Here is a 13,603-nt window from a genome sequence, read left to right as displayed (position 1 = left end):
AAGAAGAAGTTCTACAGTAGATTCCTGCCGGCTAGGATTAACTTGACATGCCACGAGCATGCACTGTGTCGCCTACATAATCTGGATTAAATTAGAGCATTACAAGACGACAAAAACACAGAGAAAAACGAAAAGATCTTTAAGACAGTGCAACTTTTACTATGAACAGTAGTCTATGCTAAAAGCCTTGCATTACACCTCGCTGCATTACACGTTACCCCTTCCGTATGTGCTCCTAGGACATACAAAAGAGTCGACTATTAGAAAGCACATGGCACATTTAAAGTGACAGAGTAATAACATGTTCGTAATAATACTGTAGTAAGCGCTGCTTTGTGTCTCTTTCTGCAAAAAAGTGAACAAAATGTATGTTTTACAGACATAGCAAGTACATTTGTATGATATATATCACTGTACATGGCACTTCAATGACATTATGCATCAGATGACTCCTGTCTCTGATTTGGAACTAATAAAACAGCAATGAATAAATAGACGATATGGGTTTTGATTCGAAGATAGAGTCGAAATTCCAGTTTATATTCTGCCAAGTTGTGTTCTAGTATTTTATACACACGCACGCACACACACACACACACACACACACACACACACACACACACACACACACACACACACACACACACACACACACACACACACACACACACACACACACACAGTGTGATTGTGTCGCTAATCCAAGGATCATTTCGTGTTTCATGAGAAAATAATTAAGGTAAATCTTTTGTTTATTCACCAATAGCTTGTTTTTTAGATTTCCTTCAGTTGGAATAGTTCACCACAGAAATTTGCCAAATTTGCTAATCACCAAACTTAAAATTCATCTTCAAAATGTAATCTCAGTGTGTGACTTCTTGCCTTCAATTGACATTAATGTCGCTTTGAAAGCTGCTTTCACAACACATCGACAGTTCAAGCAGATACAATTTAAGATACTAAACCAGGTTCTGATCATAAAGTGACTGGTAGTTTTATCACTTAAGGTTTAAAGATGATTTACGATGAAACCTGAAGTACAGACTCATGACTGTGGCATTTATGAAGGAGATTGCCATGCAAACAATAATAATAATAATAATAATAATAACAATAATAATAATAATTATTATTATTATTATAATAATAATAACAATAATAATAACAATAATAAAAATAACAATAATAAGAATAATAATAAAAAACAATGAATGGATTTGCATGTGTGTCTTGTGATGCGTTTATATTTTGACCTCCTCTTCCCAAGAGGCAGGGACCTCAGCACGGTTGCCTTGGAAACAAAGGGGAGCAGTGCTGCCACTGGTGGGTGTTTAGACGCAGGACTTGCTGAGGTCCACTTTGACGGGCAGTGGTCCGGCCTCCTGCAACTCCTGCAGCGGCTTCACGGCCACGGCAATGACGGGCGTCAGGTGGAACGGGTTCAGCTTGTGGCCGTCGTCGAGGAACTCCTTATCGCCGTTGATACTGAGCTGAAAATGGGAAATAAAGGTCGGTTTGAAAGAGGTTTATGGGTCAAAATTGTTTAACTAATGTCATATTATATCTTTATGAATGCATATTTGATTACAGATAGACCCACAGAGAGACAGACAGACAAAGACATATAGACAGATAGAAAGATAGACAGATACACAGACAGACAGGCAGGCAGACAGGCAGACAGGCATGCACGTGTGTGGGCCTGCACGTGTGGTTGTGCACGTATGCGGTACCTGTGTCTTGACGTGCTGCTCGGGCGCCGTCACCAGGCTGGCACAGCTGAGCCACAGCATCACCATGATGGAGAGGAAGAGACAGGCAGCGAGGATCCACCGGGGAAGACCAGAGCGCCTGAAGGGGAAGGACGGAAAGGATAGAGGGAGGAGGAGAAAGAAAGGAAGGACGGCAGAGAGGAAGGGAGAAAGCAATGGAAGGAGGAGGATAGGGGAAAGGAAGGAAGGAGGGAGGGAGAGAGGGGGAGAAGGAAGAAAGGAAGGAAGGGAGGGAGGCGGGAAGAAAGTTCATTTTGTGGAAAGTTAACTAAATTCTAGATACTACCTGCAGATATAACGTCTATTTTGAGTGAGTTGTGATTTGTATAAAAGAAAATAAATATGCATTTCTTCATAGATGCAAACAATTACATATGCCCAAAAGTCGTATTTGAGAAATATAAATTGAAGCGACATGCTGAACGCTTTATGGCACCACGTCACTTCCTTGATGTTTGGCTCCGGTAATTTCTGTTTTCTTTGACGGGTAAAATTGATTTAAAAAAAAGGATAAATGATAAACTTGCCGGTCAAAATGTCCGGTAATAATGCTTATATGAAACGTAGCCGCTCCACCTCCCCGACGGCACGGACGAGACGGCCTCAGCCGGCGCGCCCTCACTATCATTGCACCACAGGGTTTGTTTCACCCTCTGACTCGCGCGTGCGAGCTGATCTGACAGGCCGAGCACATCTGGTACCTACACCGGTAGCAGGGGGACGATCCCCGCGCCCTCTCTGCGCACGTCTAAGTCTCTCCTAAGGCGTGTAAGTTTATTTAAATATCTCATATCAAGGAGCTTGTTTGTAGGGTTTTTCGTCGCACTTTTCATGGTCTTCAAAGTTCTCTCGATCTCCCCTCCTTTAGAACAGAAAACCTGTTATGTTTGACTCGGCAGACAGAGCGCTGCACCTATTAGCCCATTGGCCACTAGCTGCCATCTTACCGGGACATGCAGCCCAGGAAGTCGTGGTCGGCAGCGGGGTCCTCCGGGTGCTGCACTGGGTGCTGCACCGGGTGCTGTACCGGGTGCTGCACTGGGTGCTTCCCTTTGCCTGTGGCCTTGGCGGCCGCCTTCTCTGCACGACCTCGCACTCCTGCACAGAATTCAACATTCCATGACATTATTACTGATGTAAACTAATTCATGTTGATTTTGGTAACGTGACAAAAGGGCAATCACCCGCTGCTGAGTAAAAGTAGATAGTAAATCCAAGTAGAAAAAGTGCATGTGTGTGTGTGTGTGTGTGTGTGTGTGTGTTTATGTGTGTGTGCTGGGGGATATGTATGTGTCTCACCGTGGGGTTTCTGGGTGTGGGAGACTTTTTCAGTCACTTTGGAGCGCGGAGCCTGAAGCTCCAGCAGAGAGTACTCTGTCTCCGGCTGGCTCTAAACACACACGCACGCACACACGCGGGAAAATAAACCACAGTCTGTTAGGTACTGACTGACTGACTGACTGACTGACTGACTGACTGACTGGTTGACTGACTTACAGAGAAGTGGTCTGTTTGATGCAAGTCCATAGAACAAACGAAATGGCATCAGTATTGAATAAAAATTGATTGGTTAGTAATTCACGTAAATACAAATGGCCGACACAGATAAACACATCAACACAAACACAGAGAATAGTGTCCACTATATGCACGATGGACACTGGTAAAACTACACTTGTATATCATCAATATACTGACAATCAACACTATCAACCAATGGGCTAATGCAGAAATACACTAGAAGGTAATAAAAGGTAAAGGAACTTATATAAATAAATGATCAATCAAGTACTTTCATTCTACTTCAGAGATTATATGCTGTGGAGCTGCCTAGGGTTGCCAGTTCAGTCAAATGAGTCATACCTGGCAACCCCAAACCGAATGTAGCTGCATTTCAAACAACTAAGGTCTCGTTTTTATGTTCTTATTTGTACTCGTCATAAAGACACAACATGAATCGCTTAAATAACTCAAGCTTTTGAGACGCTGGAAGGTGAATTTTCCTCATTTCATAGGAGTTAGGCTAGCTGATCCCACCGGCAGCCATACATTGAGCTAACCCAGTTAGCATGCAGCCCGTCACCATCGCTGTGCTGGACACACAGGGAAAAAACTTGTATCCAGCTTCTCCTCTGAATCTGGGTATGACAGAAAAATTCTCAAAAAACTGCAGTATCACTGCAGTATCACACAAAGAGTCTCGGATAAACCTAATGAGTGTCCTTTGGGATGGGAGATTTATTCTGAGCATCATAACAGAATATGATTGTTTCTTAATCAGATTAATCTGTTGATTGATTAATTGTTTCAAAGGAACGAGAGGAAATGGTTCAACCATCAATATGATGAAAGAACTCAATAAAATTGTGCTGGAGTGATTTTATAGTAATGACTCAATTGGTATGGCTTCATCTCTCTTTCCCTCTCTCATCCCCCCAAATGACAGAAAAGCCACTTTACCAGGAGAAGGAAAACCTTTAAAAGATTTTAACACAACTACTACGCATGGAGAACACGCAAAGATAAAAATGTACAAAGTATGTGGCTCATCATGTCAAACACACACACACGCACACGCACACGCACACACACACACACACACACACACACACACACGCACTTTTTCTGCATAAGAAGCAAATGCAAAAACATGAAAATGAAACATTTTAAAAATGGCTAAAATTGGTCGAGGTTCTGATGAAAGTGGTACCATTTCTTTTAATTGTTTCCCCTCCCTGACACAGGGAATAACGGAACCAGATGCAGAACGAAGACGGACGGCCGAGCGACGAGGTCAGGGCTGAGACGCAGGGCCGTGATTGGCTGAGGCCGAACGGGTGCATCTGTCACGCATTACGAGAGGGACGCATTAGGGAGAGAGAGAGAGAGGGAGGGAGAGAGAGAGAGAGAGAGCTCAAAATAGAGGGAGAAGGAGGAGAAGGACCGAGGGAGGGACGGAAGAGAAGTGGAAATAATTAGGACAGACAGGATGTCTCCTTTTTCGTTTTTTTTGTCCGGTCTGGTTGGATTCTGTTTGGGCTTTAGATGCACTGCACTGTACCGCATAGTTCAATCTAGATAACAAGTACCTTGTTGCCGTACATTTTCAAGTATCGGTTTACTTTTTGACTTTTACTCCATTGCGTTTCACAGAAAATATCTGTACTTTGAACTCAACTGCTGGTCTATATTCAAAAATATCTGGATTTATAATTATGTATATATATATATATCAGAATTAAGTCAAAGCAAAAAATAAAATAAAAAATAAATCAGGGGGTGGATCTGTTAAACTGCTTATTTAAGCCTGATTCACATCGAATCTCGACGCCAAGAACAAAATGGATGTCCGTTCATCCCTATGAAAAGTCGGTTTCCGCACGCGAAAACCTGCAAGGCACGCCGCGATGCGAAATTTTCCGCGTCCTATTGAGAATTTTCAACTTGTTTTTTTCTCACACTTCATTCATGGAATACAGTTAATGTCCAGCAGAGCAAAGTACTGGCTGTTGTACTGGAAAACAACAGTGCTCCCACTTTCCCTGGCATGTAATACCCTTTCTCTGTTCTCTGTGTTTGTTTCTGTAGAAATCTGAATATTCGTCCTGACAGGGTTGGGGCGCCTGTCTGCATTCAGCCGTACACGTCATAAACAAATACGACAAGTTCAATTTGTTCCACGACTCCAAATAGTGACATCACAGAGCTCGGCCAACGGAGAGAATAAATCGATCCCTTTAATCGTCCGTTTGAGCGTCTCAGCAGCTAAACTGCCGCAGAGCCACTCATCAGAGAAACAGAGAGAAGGAGGGAGTTGATGGAGGAAAAGACGCATTTTTATTTTATTCCATGAGTTAGTCTAGTCAAGAAAAATCACTTTACTCCAAATTCAAATAATATTTAACTGTGCCTGTTCCAGCTATCTGGCTCACAGCTGACTGCCAACAACCTAGATGTTATCTAAATGTCATCTAAATGTAATTGAAATGTACTGCATTTTATCTAAAATGAATTTGATTTGTAATTTAAAAGTGCAATATATTCACATACCAACTTTAATAACTTAGTAAATACATTGCAATCATTTTTTAAATTTTAATTACTATTATTCTTTGGCAATTTTATATTTGGCAATTTTATTTCATTTTAAGTTCACTTTTTATTCTATTATATTTATTACTTTATTATTTAATTTCTTTTTTTCAGACCGTTATGCTTTTTTACTTTTCAATGCTAAGCGTCTATAAAAATGCACCAATCCTCAGCATAACAAATTCCTCGTACCTGTGAATGCATCTGACGGAATAAACTCCTATTCCGTTCTGATTCATCAAGAAGCTGAGAAGGAAAGAATGGAGTTTGCCGGAGCAGCAGCCAGAAACACACAGCTACATACATAACTAACATACATTTCTTATTTAAATTCTGCTTTTATATTTATATATATATTTTTACAGTGATCAAGAATATAATAAAAAATAAATTATCCTGTCCCGCGCAGGTATCCCGTCATTTCCGGTGTCACTTTTCACGTGTGTTTTCGTGACAAAACGTAGTTTGGAGACCAGACAGACTTGCCGGGGATTCCTCCTGGTAAAAGATCTTGTAATGTGATCCCCTGTCACCGATCAGTCATGTAGTGTGAAACCACAACGACATCAAGATTCCCGATCACAAGACAGAAAGTTGTGTAGTGAGACTTTGAAAGTCGTCAGATTAGACGTGTGGTGGAGCTTCACAGGACGTATTTCATTATTTCATCCAATGTGCATACAGTATTGATTCAGGTCAAGTCAAGCGGCAATTTACTCGTCAACAGTACAGCCCATTATCACCTTAATATTACCACAGTTCACGTCTTAAGGGGCTTCACAGGTCCACGTTTAAAGTATCCATCAGATCATCTCTGTTGGGTGCATTACATTCCACTACAAGTTCCAACTTTTAAACATTTTTCTTTCAACATCCAGGTTTATTTTCATCTTCTCTTTCAGATGGTCGCTTTCTTTTCACCAAAGTTGAGCTTTTTCTCCCTCTCGGTCACTTGAGCAGGATGGGAGATTTTGTCTGCTATTTTTGGTGAATGTTCATCCATATAGACTGTTTACTGACCACAACTATCTATGCTGCTTTATCAAATCCCCCGTGGCTGCCTTTCACTTCTTTGCGTGTGCCCAATCAGTGTGGCGGACCCTGCCAGCAACAACTGAAACAGCATAAAGAGCACATGCAATGCGTAAATATATGGAATGGCTGTTTCATAAAAAAGCACCAGCCAAATCAAATATGAGATTCTCAAACTAAATAATGTTACGGATTTACACTTTAAAAGCCCTGCCTCGAGGAAAAGCTCTCAGAAACGGCAGAGGGACACGGCAGATTCAGCCAGCCCGGTCATATCACACTGAGTCCTCTGCGGTGTAAAACACCTTGTCAGTGTAAATAAGACGACATAAACACAATGTATTTCCCTGCAAACTCTGTAAAGACGTTTGTAGAGTCGCTCTCCTTCCCGTTCCACCCGAGAGTTGCAGGAAATGGCTGCCTGGTGCAAGAACCATCATCACGGTCTTCATTTATGTTGTCTTTGCTGCGGTACGAAAATAAGGGGAAATCTATAAACTCCAAACTCTGGGAGATTGCACTTAAAATTCATTCCATTTCGTTAAAAAAAGGTCATCCGTTTCAGATCCTATGATTTGTTTCCATATTAAGGTAAATTTCTCGGCGGTTTGCTCCTACAGGGCGCGTAAAACACACACACACACAGGGAAAGGTGACATTGTGAAAAAAATACAAGCATTGATTTTTTTTTTCTTCACCAATTCAAGTTTTGCTGGAGGTTCACTGCGGCGCACTTAAGAAGGAAGGTATTCGCAGCTCGACCTTGTTCAATCAACCTTCACAGGTGCTGTGGAATAACAGGGGGTGACGTGTTGGCTGTGACCCAAGCGGCGAGACGCGCGACAGCATAACTGAACAGGCAGCAGAGGAGAGGCAAACCAGCATGTGTGAAGGTCCCCTGGGACCGGGCCGGAGTTTAATTTAGAGCAAAAAGTAAATCCAAATGTGCAATGAAGACTCACTTGACTTTAAACTTGGAATTTTGCTCAATCACGGCAGAGTTGGCAATTATTTGCAATTGTTTGTTACTTAATGTTGCTGCTTCTGATGTGTACATACAGTATGTATTTGTTTCTCATCTCATTTTAATTTGTGTCTCTTTCTGAACTGCACTGTTTGTCGCTGCTGTAAACACCTGAAGATATTTGACCTCATCTCATCTTATCTCGTGGACAGACAACGATCAGTTATTAAGATTTAAGTAAGACTTAACATTTATTACTCATTTAGTTGTGGCCTTTAGTGGCATTACCACAAGGAGGGCAGGCGTACGTGTGTCTGGTCTCGAGTTCACACTTTCAAGTGTCCTTCAAGAATATAAGGACACTTTTAAGGACGCCAGTCTCCTTTGACAGTTTAGTGACTCAATTAGTACAGACTCAATATTACAGTATTTACATATATTCCAATATATTCCAATATTAGTACGTTATTTCCATAGTCAAAAATTGCTAAATTGATAGACAGATCAGTGTATTGTGAAGCTGCAGTGAACCGTAAGTCATCCTGCAAGGGGTCATTAAAGCTGTGACTTCTTCGATTATTTTCAATTTTTTGCCAATTTAGCAGACATTCTTTAATGTGGTATCTGTACTCCCTTATTCTCCCACTGCGCAGAGAGGTCCCAGTTTCGTCGATTTGTAAGCGATGAGAGTCTCTAAATGTCCAGACGAAGTCGCCTACACAGCCACGTCTTATTGGCAGTGTATTTCCACGTCAGCTTGCATTTTGACTGAAGTACTACCGCGACCTCGACACCACAATGTTTATTACGGCCCTCAATATGACAACGCTAGCAACACGATGAGGACGGCTGACACGCGTGGTGCGTCTCAGGACCAGAGACAGAGAAATGGAGTGAGAGAGAGGAAGAGGAGGGCACTCTCACCTGGAAGACCACAACCTTGCCATCGTCTGCCTGCAGGTAGAAGGTCCAGGTGGAGGAGATGAAGCTCTGAGCGGAGCTGACAATGTCGTTGCACCAGCTGGACACGGCCTCCATGACAGAGGGCTGCTTGGGGCGGTGGGTCATGGCCTTGAGCTGAACACCGCAGAGATCAAGGACAGCGAATAATGAGGGTCCATCTGTGTGTGTGTATGTGTGTGTGTGTGCGTGTGTGTGTGTGTGTGTGTGCATGCACATTATTTGCATAAAAAGTTTGTGGTTGCATAGTTTTTGTTTGTCCAAGTAAGTATACGTACGTGTCTGAGCATATGAATGAGTATGTATGTGTGTGTATGTGTGAGTGTGCACCAGTGTGTGTTAGGACGTGTGTGTGTGTTTGTCTCCTTATGCTTGTGTGCGTGCAACTCTGTATCACTTCCAAAAATCAAACGGTTATTCACTTTGACTCTTTTACACCAAACTCTCAGAGTTCAAACCACAAAAAATCCAGCTCAGTTGTGGAATGTAACAAAGTGCATGTACTTTGTTACTGTACTTAAGAACCTTTTTCAAATATCTGTGCTTAAGTGTATTCAGGAGACCTTTGACTTTTAGTCTTCTACATTTCAAAGCAAATATCAATACTTTTAACTCTACTAAATTCATAATACAGTCACCTTCCTTCAGTTTTATTTTTTTTCTATATGATCTGTCACACTGCTGATTCAGAATTGCTCATCAATGATTCATTAGATCCATAACCTTGTATATTACTATGAGTAATTTACCAAGATGGCATAGCAGGGGTATTTCAAAATAAAAGCTTTGTGGAAGCAGTGCGAAAAGGTAATGTCTGGGTGTGTAGCCTGAGGGAATGAGTGAGGAGGTGAGTGGGTGAATAAGTGATTGAACGAGCGACTGAGCTAGCGAGTGTGCGGGTGAGTGGGTGAATGAATGAGTGAGTGAGTGAGTGAGTGAGTGAGTGAGTGAGTGAGTGAGTGAGTGAGTGAGTGAGTGAGTCACTTTATCACCTTCCTCCTCTTGATCTCGGGCTCGGCAGGCTGGCTGGCACAGCCGCTGCTGCAGGCCTCCTGCTCCAACAGCTTAATGTAGGCTTCCTGGCAGGCTGTGGAGGGAGGGAGAGAGGGGGCGGGTGAATGTGAAGGAGATGTGACGCATGAAAGATGGAGCATTAAAGGATGAAGGGGGAGATAGTGGCTGGAAGTGTGAAAGAAGAGAGAAGTTGAGTAGAAATGAAGAACAAGAAATGAAGTGTTGACGAACAATGTTCACAAAGATAGTTCGTGGATAGATAGACAGACCGACAGACAGGAGGACAGGCAGTGGGACAAATGGACAATGGAACAGACAGTAGGACAGTGGGACAGAAAGTCAGACAGACAGGCCTGTCTCACCTCCCTGACACTCCTCCCTGCTGGTGTTGAAGCCTGCGTTGCCGTTGACGAACTGACAGATGGAGTAGAGGCGACAGCCGCGGTGACATGCGTTCATTATGGAGTCCTACACACCACGCCAGCACAGAGCAGGGGGAGGTGGAGGAGGACGGAGGGAAAAAGGCAGAAAGGGACTGAGAGATAAGTGAGGAGATAAGTGGGAGACAAGTTACCGTACAAGCACCCCCTGCCCTTTCATGTGCACTTTACCCCCCCCAAATAAAAAATCACAAAAGATGGTTATATATTATCATTATATTATTATTATTATATTATATAATTATTATTGCCAATATTGCACAGGCGGAGGGCTCAAACTATGGGGTGGTGGACTGATCAATCAATCAATCAATCAATCAATCAATCAATCAATCAATCAAGCAAAGTAAGGTTATTTCCAGAGCTCATTTCATACAAAGGGAAAATTCTAAGTGTTTGCATAAGACACAGTAAAAGCACAGAAATGAAAATCAACACAAAATTCAACAGACAAAACGATATATATGGTGGGAAAATAACATCTGAGCAATAAATGGTCAAAGAGTCATTTAGAGCGGGCTGATTACTCACTGAGAAGCTGTTACCAATGTAAATGTTTTGAGGCTAAATGATCTTGAGAGGGAAGTCTGAGATATTCTGGAAGTTTGTTCCAATAATGTCTAGCATAATAAAACATGTGAAAAAAAAAAATCTATTTGCGATATATTTCTACAGCAATTTCACCGGGAATGTGATTAAAATTAGATTAAAAACTTTATTTTTCACATTCTATTGGCTGGATCCTGGTGCCCTTCATGTGCCTGTATTATTCTTATATATATTAGCAATATGGTAAATTATTGCTGGCGTCTGATGGAGCAAAGACACCTCAGGGGAAGAATATTATAACCCTAATAATAATCAGAAGAAGAAGAAGAAGAAGAAGAAGAAGAAGAAGAAGAAGAAGAAGAAGAAGAAGAAGAAGAAGAAGAAGAAGAAGAAGAAGAAGAAGAAGAAGATGATGATGATAATGAGACGAGAACTGAGACGAGAGGTGAGAAGAGTGACTTGCATTAAATGAAAAAGAAAATTCTGTCATTTTTATAGTGAATTTCTGGGTCATCATTGCATCCCGGTGGGGAAGGAAGATTTACTTCCCTGCCTCTTTCTGGGAAATAACAAAATGGCGCCCACTCGTGACTGTTCCAGGAACAGGATAGAAAATAATTTCCCATTGTCAGTCTCATTAACAGACAAAGAGGGATTTTATTCTCTTGAAATCATGAAGCATCTTCCCTATTATTTCTGTTGTTATTATTAGTATCATTGTCGTTATTATTTTTATATAATAATAATAATAATAATAATAATAATAATAATAATAATAATTATTATTATTATTATTATTATTATTATTATTATTATTATTATTATTGTTATTTATTATTATTATTATTATTATTATTATTATTATTATTATTATTATTGTTCAATAGCCCCGTTGTTATTGTCTGACACCCTAAAGCCAACACAAGTGTAAAAGTGATCTCACTCCAGTCTCCATTGTTGAGTTATTTCAATCACATTCATGCAACTATTTGAAGATTATCATGGAGTTGTGCGGCACGGTGCGGTTCGGCTCAGCTCGGCTTTGCTGGCTGAACCACACCTGAGTGGAGCCCAAGATGAGGAGGAGGAGAAGGAGGAGGAGGAGGAGGAGGAGGAGGAGACGCATTCCATAGAACAATATCTGCTTGAAATAAATATGGAAATGCCTTCTTCGTTTGGGTCTCTATAGGTCCAGGGTGTGATGTACAAGACAATAAGGACCAATAAAATAATATCCAAGCTCAGTGCGCACCGACCTTCTCGACCTAGATCTGCGGATTAAGCAATTATATTAAACCAGGGGATTAGGAGATTAGGGTTCATTAAATGAAAGCAGACACATAAAGGAGCAGGAGAGACAGGAGAGAGGAGAGACAATGAGCTGAATATTCCCAGATTGATATGATACTGCTGATGCTGCGCACTGACGCATGCACCGCCCGTCAACACACCAATGCACTAAACACCAAGACCCGTCTAGTTCAGATCTTGCGGGGATTTCGGAGCCGCAGTGTGCGGTGCGGTGCACCGGGGGCAGCTGCGTGGTGCATGGTGCAGCTCTGCAGAGCCCATGCAGCATGCATGCTGCACCACCCGTGCAGGGAGGAGAACTTACTTTCGCAGGGCTTTTGTTCCTTATGTGCAGCTGACATTGCATCTTGCAGTAGTTTATGTCTCCCAGCTGGTTGTCGAACAGGTCCGGGGATGCGGCGGCCGCTAACCCCGCAAGGAGCACCGAGAGCAGCGCGGAGAAGTACCCCGCCATCCCGCCGAGCATTTCCAACTGGATTGTGGGTCTGTGGGTCACCGCAGCTCCGCAGGCTCCCCCTGTGCTGCTGCGTTTCCTCCGGAGCTTCTGCTTCTGCAAGCGGCTTCTGGTGCGCGGTGCGCGGCCGGAATGGCGTCATCTGCACGCACAGGCAGCGCCCACTCCATCCAACACGCCATCCAACCAACACATCATCAACCAACACACTATGGAAAACACCACCCATTCAACACAACATCCATCCATCCATCAGACCACCGAAAAATAAACAATCGTCCACACACTATCCAGCACTCTATCCCTCCAAACAACACACCATCCAACATATCCTCCATCCAGCAGACCATCCATCACACCATCCAACCGGCACACCATCCAACACACCATCCAACATCACATCATCCATCACACCATCCAACATCACATCATCCATCACACTATCCAACATCACATCGTCCACCCAGCAGAACATCCATCACACCATCCAACCAACACACCATCCAATAATTACATCGTCCATTATATGTATGCATTAATTGAGTTTCGCTAAATAGGGTGGGCGCATAACTTAAATAAAGCCAAGGATAACCAAATGTGCAGAGTTGTTATTTCTAAAATTCTATAAATCTAAAAAGATTAAAAAAACAACAACAAATTAATAGAAATATGAAATTAAAATTATACGAAAAAAATATATATATACTAAAAAACATATATATATTGATATATACTCTATATATCTATATATATACACACACCTAATCATTCTTATTATAATTGTACATATACTGTCTAAAAAGGGGAAAAACTAGTTCCCCACAAGCGATGAATAAAGTACAAATGTATCTTATTTAATACATTCAGTTTATTATACGCGGACCCGTGTGTGTTTGTGTCTTCGTGCATGTGTACACGTGAGTGTATGTGCGCGCGCGCGCGTGTGTGTGCGCGCGCTCCCGTGGTACAGTACTTACTGTGGACTGTGGAAGGAGGAGCGTCAGTATAAAGTTGA

At 42.1% G+C, this 13,603-nt stretch overlaps 1 protein-coding gene across 1 annotated transcript; it reads right to left on the bottom strand.

Annotated features, from left to right (window-relative positions):
- Positions 1-1,331: 1,331 nt before the first annotated feature.
- tmem59l (transmembrane protein 59-like) lies at positions 1,332-13,063 on the bottom strand (the record flags this gene model as incomplete). The annotated part of the gene is made up of 9 exons (XM_080024519.1): positions 1,332-1,490; positions 1,734-1,851; positions 2,720-2,870; positions 3,072-3,162; positions 8,785-8,937; positions 9,813-9,907; positions 10,197-10,302; positions 12,439-12,694; positions 12,948-13,063. 9 exons carry the CDS (start codon positions 13,061-13,063, stop codon positions 1,332-1,334), a joined length of 1,245 nt encoding a protein of 414 aa, XP_079880645.1.
- Between the last annotated feature and the right edge of the window lie 540 nt (positions 13,064-13,603).

Source organism: Zeus faber (genome assembly GCF_960531495.2).
Source record: "Zeus faber genome assembly, chromosome: 1".
NCBI classification, from domain to species: Eukaryota; Metazoa; Chordata; class Actinopteri; order Zeiformes; family Zeidae; genus Zeus; species Zeus faber.
This window is presented reverse-complemented; position numbering and strand designations above follow the sequence as displayed.